General features: G+C 37.4%; 2 protein-coding genes across 2 annotated transcripts; one reads left to right on the top strand and one right to left on the bottom strand.

Moving 5' to 3' along the window:
- Positions 1–7,276: 7,276 nt before the first annotated feature.
- Positions 7,277–7,556, bottom strand: M437DRAFT_50444 (uncharacterized protein; the record flags this gene model as incomplete). The annotated part of the gene is made up of 2 exons (XM_041022006.1): positions 7,277–7,417; positions 7,470–7,556. Coding segments are annotated over 2 exons (228 nt in total), but the record flags the coding sequence as incomplete, so codon positions are not given.
- Positions 7,557–9,798: 2,242 nt separating this feature from the next.
- On the top strand, positions 9,799–10,296 carry M437DRAFT_85275 (uncharacterized protein; the record flags this gene model as incomplete). Its single annotated transcript, XM_041028266.1, has 2 exons — positions 9,799–9,932; positions 9,981–10,296. The coding sequence occupies 2 exons, from the start codon at positions 9,799–9,801 to the stop codon at positions 10,294–10,296; spliced, it is 450 nt and encodes a 149-aa protein (XP_040878849.1).
- Positions 10,297–17,473: the final 7,177 nt, after the last annotated feature.

Genomic DNA, 17,473 nt, shown 5'->3' with positions numbered 1-17,473 from the left:
CCAAGCCTTTTTGCATGTGCTTCCAGGTTCCATCTTCGCGACTTCCTCATACGCATCAAGTCAGCTTTCGTCAATGATGCACTTTGTCCCATTATACGGTCCACATCTCGGTGATCAGTTGTTGACCCTGGATTATTGCACGAGTGCAAGTTGGTATTCATAGTATGGGTTGGTTTTGATCAGCCGATCTGCTTGTGAGCTATAGTTTGGTATTTGATCTTGTATTTTGCAGCTTGGGGTTTGATTTCTTCTGCACCTCTAGGCTATGTCCGAACCCCAACCCTAAGCCGCGAGCGAGCGGCGAGGGTGAGGCGAAGCCGGAAACTCGTCGTGAGCGAGCACACACGGGAGAGAGTGGATATAGCTTGAGTGATCTAGCTTGATCTCGAGCAAGGGCATATGGCTCAATTGGAGAAGGGGGATATGACTTTGCTTCAAGAGGGGGCAGTATGATTTGAGTCCGGGTCACTTGGATCAATCAACAACAGGAGAAGACTAGATTTGACTTCAGGTCGGTATCGACATCAATAAGATACTTTCTTACATGTTAGTACGCTTTCGCGTATCGGATGCCGGGTTCTATTCAAGAATGCGTATCTGATACGCTAACAAGAGACTTCAACTCCTGGTTGCATCCTCATCTCATGGGCTCCGATCATCGCTCAATCCTCCCAGCCGCGAGCGGCGCGGGCGAGCCTGTGCTTATCTCTGCGACTACTGCTTGAGTTACGGGTATACGAGTGCTCGAGTTGATGGGTTGATGGGGATCAAGTCATATTTCTGCTTTCTGGAGTGACGAATTGGTTGATGGTGGCGTGGCGAGACGATTAGGGTGGACAGTATGCAGCGTATTCTCATGGGTTTAAATATGTGCTCATAGACGTGAATACTACTTGGGTTGCGAGTATACGAGTGTTGGTTTGTGAACTGGGATGATGGGCTGTGTTCAGGGACGATGGGTTGACGAAGTGGATCATGGTCGTGAGAGGAGTAAGCTTTACAGTATGCAGCGTATGAAGTGGGTCGAGTATGCGCAGTTGTTGTTTTCTGCTCGAGTGGACGTTTTAGATGGGGTCTTGGTATCCGCAGCCAGAAAACAGAACGACTCCACGGCCAGTAGCGTAGGTCAGCTTTGAAAGTTGATCCGTCACGTCGATGCCTTTGTTTGTGTCGAGTTTGGTAGCATGGGACTATTCTCTGGTTCTTTGGGCGATGGGGATCTAACGCTCTTCTTATTCTGCTAGTTCATATATCATTGCATTAGCTCAAGTCTACGCACCCTAACCATCATCCAAGCGATACCAAACCCTAACCCTGACCTGAAGCGGCGCAACGAATCACAAGCAGCGCGAGCGGCGGCGAGAAGGGCGAAGCCCGAGTAGCCGTCGCGAGCGCGCAATCTTTCGTTGCGGATATAGCTTAAGTCATGGCCATAACATGATCTAGGGCTTGTTCCTCGGCGAGGCGATCTGGGATTGGTTTTAGAGGTGCTGTTACTACCGGTTATGGCGTTTGTGCTGCGGATTAATTGTCCCTAGGACTAGATTCTAGTGTTTTAAAGCCGGTAGTGGAGTTCCTAGTTTGGCGAGTTTCTTATGTAGACCTTTGTTGTTAAGGAGGGAGTGGTTTAATCCTAGAAGGCGGTCTAGGATTAGTTTCTAAGGTGCTAATAGTTATGGTGTTTATATTATAGAAGAATATAAGAATTCTTTTGTTTTTAAAAAGCCGAGTTGCAGGCTAAGGTTTTGATATAGTTAAAGATAACTTCTTTTTTTATTTATATTTAGTAGATTAGATATACTATTATCTAGTATAGGTTGTCTCTCTAGTTAAGTACTACTATTCTTAGTATACTTACTATTATCATTAGGTCTATTAAAGGCTATAGGTTTAATTTATTATGTTTTCTTACTCTAACTTTTTAAAGTATAGTTATTTACTTGTAATATAGTACACCTTTAAGTTTAGATAGTATACTAAGTTTAGCTATAACTTTAGTTTAATAAGGAGATTCTATAAGGTATATTCTATATAAGTAATATTAGCTATGCATAAGTAAATAATTATATATAAGTAAATAATATATTTATTATAAGGGTATATTTTTTAGTTAATCTTATTAATAATATAGAAAGAGATTCTACTCCTATATAAATCCTTATAGGTAAGAAAGTACTATACTTATAATATAGTATATCTTTATATTTAGATAGTATACTAGATTTAGTAGTATTAGCCATATATAAGTAAACTATATATAAGTAAATAATACTTTTATTATAAGGGTATATCTCTTAGTTAATCTTATTAATAATATATAAGGGAGTTATAGTTCTATAGTAATTTAGGTATAATAAGAAAGTATTATAAGGATATAAACTATAGGTTTATTATAAGGATCTATTCCTTAGTTAATATTATTAATAATATAGTAGGGACTCTATAACTTAGGTATTATAATAAAATACTATAAGGTATATTCTATATAAGCAATATTAACCATGCTTAAGTAAACTATATATTTAGTACAAGGGCCTATTTCTTAGTTAATCTTATTAATAATATAGGAGGGGAGCTCTAGTTTAGCAACAACCTAGATATAATAAGGAAATACTATAAGGTATATTCTATATAAGTAATGTTAACTATCTATAAGCGAATTAAGCATAAGTGAATAACTATGCATAAGTAAACTATATATTTGTTATAAGGATTTCCTTATAATAATATAGAAGGGCTTTATTTTGGCAGCAACTTTAGTGTAATGAGAAAATACTGCGAGGTATATTCTATATAAGCAATGTCGACCATATATAAGTTATAAGAATTCTTTATCCCTAGGTGCTATAGGTAGTAGCAAAGAGCTATGAAAATGCACAATACTTTTATAAAAGATCTTGTCTCAATAGAGAAAACACTATTAGAAACTATCTCTATAGTTAGACTCATATTCGGATTGCAACTGCGCATTTTAATAGCCCATAATAAGCTTTGTACGGTACTTAGTTGCAAGATTGTGACTGACTTTAGCACACAGGGATGATGCATTTGTTAGAAGAACACGGAGGTGGGCTTAGGCAGGGCTCTATAACCCTAACCATCACTAGAGCCAGAACCGTAAGCCGCGAGCAGCGCGGGCGTGTGCTTAGAAAGAGTGTGTAAGAGATGTATCGAGCATGTGCTTGGAGGGAGTGCATAAGAGACCTGTTTGCAAACTGAGCATCGTACATATACATGATTTGCTGCCGTTGTTCTTGCATCAGACAGGTGCTCTTCTGTCAACAAACTTTTCATATCTTGACTGTAATGTGGAGCTTAAAATGCAGATTGAATTTCTCCATCAGCAGTGACATCGAGGACACTGAATTTCCCTGCTTGGTGACTTCCTCTGCTGTAGATCACTTAGAACACATTTACCATCCCTGCTGCCTTTGGATTTTATTGTTATTGGAATGGCATCGATGAGGATTTGAACCAAGTATCCTAGCGACTTGCCTAGTCCCGGTCTGGCTTTGATGGCTTCGAAGATGGAGACACTCTAGCTTAACAGTATGACGCAGAAGTTGTGTGCTTGTGCCATGTTGCACAGTCTTCTGACCGGTGTCGCCAGTGTAGCTTGCTCTACAAGTGGTGTGAGTTGTCGTGTTGGAGGTATAGTTCAAGACACGACAGCGCATACCTTGAGCGTGATTTATTCTCGCAGCAGTTGGCTTCGCTCTGAATGGCTTTAATGGACGAGGTTCGGATGGATGCGGGCTTCGATTTGAACAAGTACGCGGTCTCTGCCAGCAGAGCCGGTGGTCGCGATGATTGTGATCAAGGAGGAGGCATTTTGTATTAGCTGCGATACGAGTTAGACGAGCGCTTGGACCGGAATCATATGGGGAATGATATACATACATTTGGCGATGGAATTGCGAAGCTTCAACTAAAGACATCGCCGAGTTGGCCAGGTTGGACTTTAACGTGACCAGTGCAGTTGATCCTGGCGAGGTTCTCGCTGACGGCATCGCTGATCTGACCGATGAGTTGATCAAACTGGGCTCTAGTGTGACTGGCGCACTTGACCTCAGCTGGGCGGTGCAGTTGATGTTGGCGAAGTCCTCATTGGAGGCATCGCTGATCTGACCAGTGCAGTTGATCTTGGCAAAGTTCTCACTAAAGGCATCGCTGATCTAGCCTTCACGCTTTGTCGTCTTCAGGCGGCGAAGAAGGACAGTGGAGGGCAGTGACGAGGCTGATCCCGAGCCTGCGCCAGCCCTCACGCTTGGTCGACTCTGAGTGGCGAAGAAGGAGTCGAGACGCTTCTAAGAAGGTGAAAGAAGGAGAGGCTTCTACGCCAGTCTTCACGCTTTGTTGTCTCTAGACGTTCAAGAAGGTGAGAGGGGAGGGCAGTAACGAGGTTGATACCGAGGCCGTCCTCGTTCCCACGTCTTTAGACATTCAAGAAGGTGAGAAGAGGTGGTTACGAGGTTGATGTCGAGGTTGCTCCACGTTCCGACGTCTTCAGGCGCTCAAGAAAGTGGAAGAAGGCGAGGCTTCTACGCCAATTTCCGTTGAAAACAAGAAGCGCATCATTCCTGATCAAGGCAGGACAGTGGGCGTAGGTGCGGCGATGAGGTGTTGGATCGACAGTGTCTTCGCTGGGAGAGCTAGAACTGGTAGAGTCCGTGTCGAAGGGACCTAAGAGATCAGAGTCTAAAGCTATGAGCTGCGCAGGGGTTGACTGAGAAGGGTCTGAACTGGCGGAACGAGGTGTGGAAGGGCCGATGTAGAGATGTGTTCTTGTTGTAAGTGCTGGAAGACATGATAGAGGCAGGGTTTGAATGATTTGGTTGATGCAGAGATTGGATGAGGTGAGATGGGTGTTTGAGAAGGACATAGAAAATCAGGAATGAAGCAAGATACTCTCCTCACCAATGTTTAATAGCGTTATCACCTTTCTGTTCCATCTGTGTGGTAGGGGATGTTTCTTAGCTGTCTAATCATGCAACCGGGTAGATCGATCGGTTGGAACAGACTCACAGGTTCAAGGAGCTTGATTTGTTCGATCATTTCTAGCCATGACTGTCCCGCTGCCAGTATGTTGATCCTGGCATGCTGCATGTTTTCATATGATCAGTCCTGTCGTAGATACAGAACCCGACCCGACAAAATGTGTATGTTTACAGGCGTCGCGGCTGGGTGTGAAGTCCAATTCGGACAACAACCAAATTTGATCAACAACAACCACGATATTTTTTATCAAACGTACCTGCAATCGATTATATCGACCACGGCGAAGATTTCTGTCTAATCCGAATTTTGATAATTGCATTTTGAAAATCTTCGCATTTTGGGTGGTTGGGTTGGTTGGGCTTCGGCTTCGCGAGGTCGTTTGAAGCTTTCCACGTTGCATCAAGAAGTTAGAAAATGATCAATCGACTTTAACACTTTACCACGACCATGATAAATCGTGACTGCGATAATTTAGATTGGGTAAATTTGGTACGCCGAGTCGTTTGGTCAATTCAAGTTTTGAATAAATTTGGTGCGTGACAACACACAAACTGCGCGACAATTTCGAGCTTGGAACGCCGATTTTGAGGCTTTCCGCGTCTAATGCCGTGATAGAAATTCGACATACCTCAACACCAGAATATTTTGGTCGAAATTGAACATCTCTTGTATGATCTGACCTATTTGGAGCATTTTGAAGCGGTCTGTCGAGTCGGATTTTGAGAATATGTAAGTTTGGCACATAAGTGTTTTGTATCAAAGATGTCAAGACGGCTTCTGGCGTTTTGAAGCTTTGCGAATCCAAATCCGAGCTCAAAAATTGGCAGACTCATGTGTGTCAAAACACCACTTTTTATTTTGCCTTTCTTGGTGGATATAGCATAATTCGAGCATTTTGAAACGATCTGTTGGATCAGATTTTGAATATATGTAGTGGTGGGCAAGTTCGATTTTTGGTAGGTTAATGTTCGAAGCCATGGAAGATGCGTTTTGAAGCTTTGCGCGTCAAAGCTTGGAGTCAGATTCTCGTGCACTAGATCGGAGAAAAAAAGTCACTTCAAACACAACTTTTTCATTGCGCCTAGACTAATTTGAGCATTTTGAAACGATCTGTCGAGTCAGATTTTGAATATCTGTTATGGCGGACAAGTATGGTCGGTGGTTGTTGTATCACCCTGGCTTTGTCGCGGCAAGGCACTTCAAAGCTTTGCGCGTCGAAGCCTGAAGTCGGTTTTTTGTATACCATGTCGGTGAAAAAACCCATCTTTGAACCTAACCAATTTGTTTTGCATATACTAAACTCAGTATTCTGAAGCGATTGGTTAAGTCAGGTTTTGAATATCTGCTGTCGTGAACAAGTACGGTGGGGGGCTGATTTATTGGCCTGGCTTTATTGCAGAACGACATTCCGAAGCTTTGCGCATTGGAACATGGGGTCAAAATTATGTCTACACTGCTGGGTGAAAAACCCACTTCAAAACACAACTATTTGTTCTGCATATACTAATTCGAGTATTCTGGAGCGATTGGTCGAATCAGAAATTTGATATCGACTGCGTGGGACAAGTATGGTGAGTGATTGATCTATCACCCTGGATTTATTGCAAATGAGATTTCGAAGCTTCGCGCGTCCAACGTCAAGTCTCGAATCACAGCATCATAACATTACCATCCGCACGAGTAACTTTGTAGTTGATGTGACAAAAAGACTCGAGATGACAAGGCGAATATTCCGGGCTACTTGGAAGCAATTTGATGGATCAAGTTGTCGACATATGTCTTGAAAAGCAAGTTTGAATTTCGGTTACTACTCAAAAGCCTCGCACCATTAAACGAAACTTGGTGAAGCAAGTTATAGACGGCTAGTTGTGACCGCCAACAGGCTGTAAAAGGTAAGCCATGTGCTCGCCGCTTGCTCATGAAACTTCCCATGAACTGACAATCATATGAAGGTCTTGCTTATTGAGGACGAGGTGCACAACCGAAACAAAACCATCACTCTGAGTATTGACCACTTCAGCAAGACTAATTAAGTGGTGACACCGAAAACTTGATCATTGTACATCCGGGCCACCTAATTACTGTTCTTTTCATACATAAAATAAGTATACAGTGTGTACTAGTAAGATCTGAACACTTTTTATCGATATTAGAGAGGCTACTCAACGAAACATGCCTTAGATCCAGCAAGAAGTGCTTTAACATAGCTATTTTGCTCATTGTTCTTCGTTATAGTCCAGCACTTGGACAAAAGCTGGCATCGAACTCCTGTCGGGTATTAGAGATTATGGAAAAAGAGATTTATAACGCGCCTTACGTAGATGGGAGTGCCGTGTCTGTTAATAATGAAGACAACGTCCGGAACAGTAACGGTCTTACGAGCAGTGCATTCCAGAATAGCACAAACATCCTGGAGAAGCTGTAGCTATTGTTAATGACTGATGGTGTGATTACAATCATAGCTGACACACCGTCTTCAATCTGTCCTTTAAGGCGTAGCGGACCTCATCGTAGATAGTGGCCGAGATACGTTTGACGCCGCCACAGTGTGCTAAGCGGCTACAGGGTTCAATAACAAGCTTCACAGTTTAGACGACGAGGTTGCTTACCAGGTGCTGCCCTTGGTAATACCTTTGTCGCGTACGAACCTTGCTGTGATGTGCATTAGTAGGACGACTTACATAAAAATGATCAAAACGTACCGCTGACACTTGGCAGTGTTCTTTCCAAGACAGTAGCAGTCTTACCCATGCCTGCTGAATGAGCAGTTCCGGACAGATAGGCCATGATAGAATGCGGCCGGTGGTGGGACTCGGTGGCTCCTTGAACACCTCATCCGGGAGGGCCGACGGTGGTGGTGATGGGGGGCCATCAGCTCATCAATATTCTCGATGGCTTCGGCTTACTTGAATGGTCAACACCTCTCTCACCAAGCTGGAGCCTCCTGGATGACAACGATGACGAAGAAGTTCTTGACTTGAACGCCGACACGACAATCTATCACCCTCCAATACACCAGAACTACCTTCAGCCTGCAAACGACAATGCCAGTCTCCTTACTACTGACACCATTGCGACCCACGATGCACCAACGCGTTATGATCAGCTCAATCACGTCGCCCCCACCCTTCGACCTGGCCATCTTGAAACAAATCCAGTTCGCCGAAGCGCCAGTGCTTGTGTTTTGATGGATCTTGTGCATATCCCTTATCATCATCGCTTGGACCTGTCGACTCTAAGACGAGCAACCTCTTCAAGACCAACACATAGCGCAAAAGTCCTGTGCTTGAGAGGTCAAACAGTATATCATGGGACGAGTTCAATCTCTGGCCTGACGACTCGATTGAGCAAGCCATGATTTTGTTGCCGAGTCCAGCAAACCAACGAAGCTCAAGTCAGTCGTCTTGCATCACACTTTATACACCTGCTGACATAATCATCATAGCAAGTCAACATGAAGACATGGGATCTCGATTGAATGGGAAGAATCAGAAAGGAGATGCAGAGGGTCACTTGCTCTTTGCAGCGCCCGAAGACTTACTACAATGTCAAGTGTCTAGCATGTCGCGCTAATGATCAAGCCAGCAAGTTACGCAGGAGCCCGGCTTTGCAATAGATTGTTCGCGCATTCAAGACGGCTAGATCTGTTGTACTACAAAGAAGCGAGCATAGACGATCTCTTTCCAAACCAGAACGTATTCGAGCCTTTCGCCCGACCAAAGGTCAAGCTAATAGTTGCTGGAGAGGAAAAGGAGCGCGTCAGAGCCTCAAAACGCGACTGCCGTAGCTACCAAGGTGCAGTAACAGCAGAGTGCAAAGTCTCATTTCTCTATGCCGCCCGGCGAATCGCTTTCTTCAAACCTTCGCAAAAGTCCTGCCTTCCAGGGAGACAAGCATAGACGAACCCATTCCTTTCTAGTCCCGATGTGTACCATGCACCTATCTCACGCATCCCACGAGAGCTGAGCTCTATCACTTCACCTAAATCCAGCCATGGATCCTTCTATGTCATCGTTCCCTCCACCAACAGTCCCTAAACATAGGCCAGCCCCATCCCTCCATCACTTCAACCAACAGTACCCAAAAATCAGCTAGCCATGGGCCTCTTCTAACATCGGAAACCGAATTTATCATTTCTCGAATCATTCTAGGATCATCGCCTTCATTTGGGTCGTGATCCTTCTTCTAATGCGGGTTAGGACGTAGCATAAGCTGTCTAAGAGCGTCTGTCTTTAGCCTTAAAGACCACGGTGGAATGACGTATCTAACTTACGTTGACATTAACTTCGTTGACATTTTGAGCTTCATCGTCAGAGCCTTAAAACACGAGTGCCGCAGCTACTAAGGTGCAGCAACAACAGCAACAACAGCAGCAGCAGTAGCAGCAGCAGCAGCAACAGCAAAGCGCAAAGTCTTGTTTCTCCATGCCGTCCGACAGATCCGTCTCGTCGACTGTTTGCAACGCAAAATTTCACCCTTCTAAAGAGACAAGCATGGACGATTTCATTCCTATGCCAATACCTCCTAATTTGCCTCGATACTATGCACCTACCTTACGCATTCCGCGAGAGTTGAGCCCTCTTACTTCACCCGAGTCCAGCCCTAGCCCTCCTTCACCTCTACCAACCGATGCACGACTGTATGAACGACAACTTTGAGTCAACACTAAGATGCATCTACGCCAATCCTGATAACCAATTTCGAGTCAATATCGAGATATGTCTACACCAATTCTGATGACCAACTTTGAATTAACACTGAGATATGTCTAGACCGACAACTTTGATTCAACACTGAGATATGTCTACGCCAACACCGGGATACGTCTACGCCAATCCTGATGACGAGCTTTTCGAAATCCAAGGTCTGCAGCTCGTACTGGCAAAAGTATTTGCCGATATGAACACGCGAAGATGCTTCGCTACAGATGCTCTGTATGTCGACGTCGACGGATAACTCAAAAATAAACTCAGACTCTGCAGAAGACAGCATGTTCCTCTGAATGTAAGACCGACAAACCCTCTCTCCTCTACCAACGTCTTAACAGCGTTTGCGTTCGGTACTCTTCCGACGCACCTACAAGCAGTATCCATCTATTCGCGGTGTGCTCGCGACGCAGGCTCGGGCTTCGCCCTCGCCCGCGCCGCTCGCGGCTTGGGGTTGGGTTTGGTTGATTGCATCTACAAGTCCCCCCTTTTGCATCTACAGGCAATATTTCTAGGGTTTGGGGTGCTCACGACTCGTGCTTGGGCACTTCTTGAAGCCCTGAACCAAGACAAGAGAACGTCCTTCAGTTGACTTGGAAAAAAGCCAACTGTGACTGCGGAGAGGACAGTCAACCTCATCGCCAGGTCCCAAAACATGAACTGTTTTTTCTCTGAGATCAATGCCGTGAACATTTTCTCACCACTTCCGTCCGTCGAAGTGAGCCAGCACAACTTTCCAGAACTTTGGCTTATGTGGTGCATCGATATTGAATTCTACCACCTTTAGTTTGGTTGTCTTGCTGCCAATAGTCGTTTTGAGAAGCGTACTGTAGGGTCGCAGTACGAGCTGGTTCGTGAGTCCAGCTAGCACACAGATCCTCGTGTTGGCAACGACGGCGCGCCATTGGTACTAAAAGGGACAGTGCCAAGTTCTTAGCGTCGCTGCCTCTTAGCTTCTCAGAAACACTAATAAGACACCGATTTCTGCGCCTTTACAAATCGCTGAGAAATCGCCATACAAATTTGAAATAGTAAGAAATTATTTTTCTCTACTTCTGCATTTTTAATTTTTAGCTAACTTCTTACTATTATAGCTCTACCTTCTTATTGCTCTATCTCTTATTACTTTATCTCTTATTACTCTATTTCTTATCCTCTATTACTAATATAGTTTCTCCTATTAACCTCGATCCTTAGAGGCCTCTTATTACCTATTAGATTATTATAGTTAGCTATAAGCTTTCTACTATTATCGACCTTCTATAAAAGTATAGTATAGCTATTAATAAGTATATACTTAAGTATAGGATTTAGTAATAGGGTATCTTAAAATAACCTAATAGAGACCTTCTTAAGTAGCGAATCTTAGAGCTATTTAGTTACTATTATATAACTAATAATAAACTAGCTAAGATACTTAGGTATAAAGACTTTAAATATATCTCTAGCTACTAAGTTAAAGTTATCTATAAGAAACTTAGACTTTATAAAAGGCTTAATTAGATTAAAGATAAGATACTTAAAAAGGTACTCTAGAATATACTTATAGCTAAGTATAATACTAGCTATATTAAGGACTTTAGTTATAGGTATCTTTATAACTATCTTTATTAGAAATATATAGATATTTATTTAATAGGCTAGTATATTTAAATTATAGTATAATTATATACTATTTCTTATTACTAATTCTATTCTAGTAATTATATATATAAGATTATATAAAATATTAACTTTTAAGCCTATTAGCAAAGATAATAAAAAGCTAAATACTATTATACTCCTATATAATATCCTAGTCTAAACTATATATAGTATATAGATACCTATTATAAGCTTAAAAAGTATAGTATTTAGATATATACTACTATTAATACTTAGTCTTAATAGATTATATAGTTATATATAGGCATAATAGCTTAAACTATAGTCTCTATTTATTTTTAATATATTACTTACCTTATTTAAGATAGTATTATACCTTAGATTATTTATACTAATTATAGAAAAGAGACTATTATACTTACTAATACCTACTTTACTCTTTTTAAAGAGATTCTTAGTATTAATAATCTTTATTTTCTAGAGATATACTACTATAGAACTAGTAAGGAAAATTAGTATATTAAAAGCTAGTAAAGATAGCTTATAAAGATATACCTTAATAAAATTAAGGCTATCTTTAATAACCTCTCTAATAAAGGCCTTTATACCTCTAGTATAGTACCTAATAGAGTTATACTACTTACTATCTACCTTTTCTTAATTTAAGTAGAAGTCTTAGTCTTTAATAAGATCTAGTTAATTTATACTATTAAAAGATAACTAAAGTATTCTTATATTATTCCTAGTTAGCTAGAGATACTATATAACTATCTAGAGCTTTCTAGTAGTTTCTAGTAAGGTATTTCTATTCTAGTTAAGTTACTTAAGCCTTTTAAAAAGTATTTCTAGGACTTTAAAATTAATAAATACTTATTACTAGTAGTACTTGCTTAGTATAAGACTAAATTAGGAATATAATATCTATAGCTCTATAATAAAGAAGTAGTTTAGCTAATTTAACTTAATAACTCTAATACTAATAGTTATTACTTTTATATTAAGGTATATATCTATTTTAGAGACTAGCTCTCTAAGTATATACTAATAAGTAATAACCCTCTAATATATAAGTCTAATATTCTATATAGATCTTATAACTAGAATATACTTAATCTAGAGGTTATATATATATTTAGACCTAGTTAGAATAAGGTACTATATTATCTTAAAAATAGTAATATAGATCTAAGACTTTATAAGTTCTTTTAAAGAATAGCTAAAGAGATATAGCTAAAGATTTATCTAAGATTATTATAATTTTATACTACTATTTCCTACTATTTTAGATAGAGTCTTAGTAAAGAACTAAAAAAAAAATAATTTTATCTATCTATCTATTTTCTTAATCTCTTATTAACTTTTCTATTCTATTACTATATTCTTTACTCTTTCTTTATTATTTTTCTATATTTATAGCTTAAAAAAAGCTATAGAAAAGTACCTTCTATCTAAAAACTAGGGCTAAGTACTAGACCTTATATAGTTAATATAATAAGTATAGCAAGTACTATAAGCTTAATTCTAACTTTAATAATACTACTAGCTTTTTTACTATTTAGTCTACTACTAATAAGGCCTTTAATATAGCCCTTAAATAAGACTAAGTTTACTTAGCTTATTAGATATTAATATTACTTAATTATATAGGCTATGGCTAGCTAGTTTCTTAGTAGTTATCTTATTCTTAAAATACTTCTTAGCTAGTATCTATTTCTAAAGTAGCTTCTTTATCTTAAGTATCTTCTTTATCTTAGTTTATACCTTTTTAGACTATACTTTCTTATTTTTCTCTTTCTAATATATAGTCTTTTGCCCCTATATAAATATAATCTAGTAAACTAATAGACTAGAATATAAGAGTAGTAAATAGTATAGTAGTAGGTAGTATAGCTAATTCTTAGAGGACTTAGAGTATCTATTATAATTATATTACTAATCTTACTAGTAGATTAAATATAGTACTACTAGCTCTCTTTTAATATTAGGATATTACTACTAGTACTTCTATTCTAAAGTCTCTAAAAAAAAAGCCTTATTATATTAAGATTATCTATTAGGCCTTTACTATTTATACTTTTTAAGGTTTTAATAGTATTAGGTATTAGTCTAGACCTTATTTCCTTACTACTAGAAAACCTTAGAGTAATATACTAACTAAGGATTTTATAAAGAAGTTCTATATATCTAAAGATCGACCTAATTAAGAATAATACCTTTATTAATAGCTATAGAAATATAGTCTATATACTAATATTAATAAGTATAGAGAGGTATATTATTTTATTACTAATTTCTAAGGCTTTACTCCTATTATTAAAGATAATTTATAGTTAAGCTTAGAGACTATTAATATACTTACTAGATACTTTTAGAAAAATAAGAAGATTAAGTTTAGACTCTATATTAAAGTAGTTAATACTATTAATAAGATCTTTAAAAAAGACCTTATTATTAGAAAGCTTAATAAGTAAGAAAAGGATATTATTATACTAGTTTCTAATATTAACTATAAGAATAATAGTAAGAATAAGGCTTAAGTAGTCTTAATACCTTATATAATACCTTATTATAAGAATAAGAGTAAGAGTAATACTTAAGTAGCCTTAACTCCTTATATAATATTCTATTATAAGGCCTTAACTACTACTTAACTAGTTTGCTTATTAATAACTCTAGTTATTAAGTAAAAAGTTATTAGAGCTAGTAGTAAGAATATTAAATACCCCTTATTTACCTCTTAAACTATTAATCTATACTAACCTCCTTCTATTATTAATCTTACCTTCTTAAGAGAATCTAGTACTATTTTTCTATTTTTCTCTTTCTATTATCTTAATAAACTATTTTCTTTATCTTTACTAGTACTTCTATTAATTAAAGAGAAAAGACCTAAATAAGAATAAAAATAAGATTAAAATTAAGAGTAGAATTATAAGTAAGAGTAAGGATAGAAGTAAGAATAGGGGTAAGGATAGGAAAAAGAGACTATAGTTCTAGATATTTTAAGATCTCTTAAGAGGCTATATAAGATAGAAGTTATTAATAAGGATATAAAGAAAAGAAAAGAACTTTAAATTATATCTTCTAATTAGGTAATAAGAGAATTAGTATATAAGATTAGAGATAAATATACTAAATAGTAGTAAAAATTATATAAAATATTAGAAAAATATTACCTAGATATAACTTAAACCTATCCTAATATACCTAATTGACCTAATTTTTACTAAGTTAAAATTAAAAAAATTTAGAAGTTTTTAGATAGGGTTACCCTAAAATCTTTAAAATTCTATAATTTCCTATAATTTTAGGATAGGATTACCCTAGTATTTTAAAAATTTTGCGATTTTTAGCGATTTTAAGAAGGTAACCCTATTATAAAATTGCAAAATTTTTAAAATTTCTAAATTTAACTTAGTAAAAATTAGGTTAATTTAGATACTAACTAGGTAACTCTAGATAAATATTTTATTAATATTTTCTATATTAAAAGTAATAGGGTTTTAGATAAATCATATTTTTAGATATAGGTTTCTTAGTAAAAAATTAATATTTTAAAAAATACTTAAAAAGTAAATTGCAGTATAATTACTACTAAAAATTACTTCTTTAAGCTTTTTTAATTATTAGAATTTTAACTATACTATCTATATAAAAAAATTAAGAGTATTATCTATACCTAAACTCTAAGTATACTAGAATTAAGCTTAAATTAAGTAGTATAAAAGGTACTAGTAGTAGTATTATTAAAGTAGTAGATTAAGTAGTTAATCTACTTTTACTAAAAAGTAATAGTACTCTTTAATATCTCTATCTCCTTATAAAGACTAGTAATAGTAGTTTCTATCTTAGCCTTTTTATTCTAGTAGTCCTTAAGGATCTTACTAGCCTTAGAGATAGTAGTAATAGTAGTAATAGACTTAATAGAAATATTATAGAGTAAGGTAGAAATAATCTTAATAGAGGTAGTATTATTAAAAGGATTAGGATAACTCTTACTAGTAGTATAGCTAGACTTACTATTATACTTATAGTAGGTATAAATATTACTACTAGAAATAACCTTATAAGAATAGCTAATAGGATCCTTTTTATACTAAGAGTAAGAGATAAGAACCTTAATACTATTAATCTCTATAACTAAGCTAATAGTACTAATATGCTTAAGTATCTAAGTAGAGCTAGTATTATAGTTATTCCTATCCTTAAAAGCCTTAAAAGTAGTCTTAATCTACTTCTATTTAGAGTAGTACTAGAAGTACTAAGAGTTAGTAGTAGTAAGATAGTAAAGGCTAATAAACTACTTAGGCTATCTATATTAATATTAGATATATAAACTTAATTAATTAATTAAGAAGGAACTAAACTTACTATAACTTATAAGGTAACTTCTTAAAGAAAATAGAAATCTTTTTAATTAACTCTTTTTTAGGACTAGTAGAACTAGTAGTAATATTCTCTTTTTTCTTAATAGTAGGACTAGTAGTAATATTATCTATAAAGATATTATTATTATTAGTAGGAATAGTAGTATTAAACTTAGTATTAATCTTAGTATTTTCTTTTTTATTATTAGGAAAATTAAAGATACCTTTAGATATATTATACTTATATAAGAGAGTCTTAGTAGGGGTCTTATATAAGTAAGTCTTATTAATATATAAAAAAGTAGTCTTATTAATATATAAGAAAGTAGTCTTATTAATATATAAAAAAGTAGTTAAGGCTAACTTAGAAAGATACTTAAGTTTACTAGACTTAGAAATAGTAGGAATAATAGTCTTAGTAGAAGTAGTAGGAGTAGTAGCCTTATTATTAGAAAGTATATTAGTAATATTAATATTTTTAAGCTTAGTAGTAAGATTAGTATTATTAGTAATAGTAGTAGTAGTACTTTTATTATTATAGAAGGTAGTAAAGATAAAGTTCTTATTAGATATTATAATAGCTTAAAGTAGTTATTATACTTAAGTATATATATAAGAAAAAGAAAGTTAATTAATTAAGTATAGTAAGTATTAATAGTTTACTAAGTATAAGTATAAGTAAGCTAGTACTAGTATTAGTAAGTAGAGATTTACTACTATTATTACTATAGAGACTATTAATACTAGAAAATTAAGTATTAAATAGAAAGTAGTAGTAATAGTAAGGTAGCAATAGTAAGGTAGCACTAGTAAGGTAGCTACTAAGGCATAGAAGTATTAGAGACTAAAGGGCAATAGCAACATTAATAATACATCTAAAAGAGCTTAAGGTATAATTGGAGATGAGTGAGAATGTAGATAACTGAGTTTGTATGGCGATTCTCACTACTATTCTGTATAGAGCATTCTCTTAAGTTCTGAGGTGTAGCAAAGCTTCTAATGTTTCAGACGCTGAGAAGTTGAGCGCCAAGGTACTGTCCCTTTCGGTACGACCGGCGCGCAGTAGCAACCAGTGTCTGGACTTCGGCGCTTACAAGCTTGTTGATGATCAGCTTGTCATTGTTTGAATACGACCACTTTGTAAGCCAGATGCTTCGCCTCGACAGTCCGACATTTGTCATTGTGCACATCAGTAGCCACAGCATGCGTGGCCAATGTGATGAGCCATAGTGGTCGCTGATGTTTGCGGTCTCCAACGCCAGCTTCCTGTCGCATAGACCTACGCCGATCTCAAGCAGTACCCGTGTATATAACGACACGCTCGCAACGGCCACTCGGGCTTCGCCCTCGTGCCCGCCGCTCGCGGCTTTCGATTTTGGTTTTGGCCATGGTTAGGGTTGGTGGAGTGGACAGTCGAGCGCTGTGCACGCGATTGACAGAGCTGTAGTACTTCGGCGGCGTGGTGGCTCGCTGAGATGACCTGAGATGAACATGGAAATGTCCTGTTCCAGTCTTTGATGCTCGTCAATCCCTCGACAAGTCTCGGGATCGATCATGGTCACCTGGGCCTGAAAATGACGCTGTCAAGCAAGGGTTAGACCTGAAACAGGTTGATAGTAAGACGGAAAGAGCGAGAATGCTGGATGCAGTGTTCGGCGGTGGTTATAGCGACTCCTCTTACTGCTTTGCGCAGGACCAAACCGGGGTAGCATACCATGCTCTCACATACATCCCTTCAACTGAACGCCGCATCGATTGGGCTCAAAGTCGGCTGAGCAACAAGTATGGGCATTCATG

Source organism: Aureobasidium melanogenum, assembly GCF_000721775.1.
Source record: "Aureobasidium melanogenum CBS 110374 unplaced genomic scaffold scaffold_13, whole genome shotgun sequence".
NCBI lineage: Eukaryota > Fungi > Ascomycota > Dothideomycetes > Dothideales > Saccotheciaceae > Aureobasidium > Aureobasidium melanogenum.
Note: the sequence above shows the minus strand (reverse complement) of the source record. Positions and strands in the feature narration are given on the sequence as shown.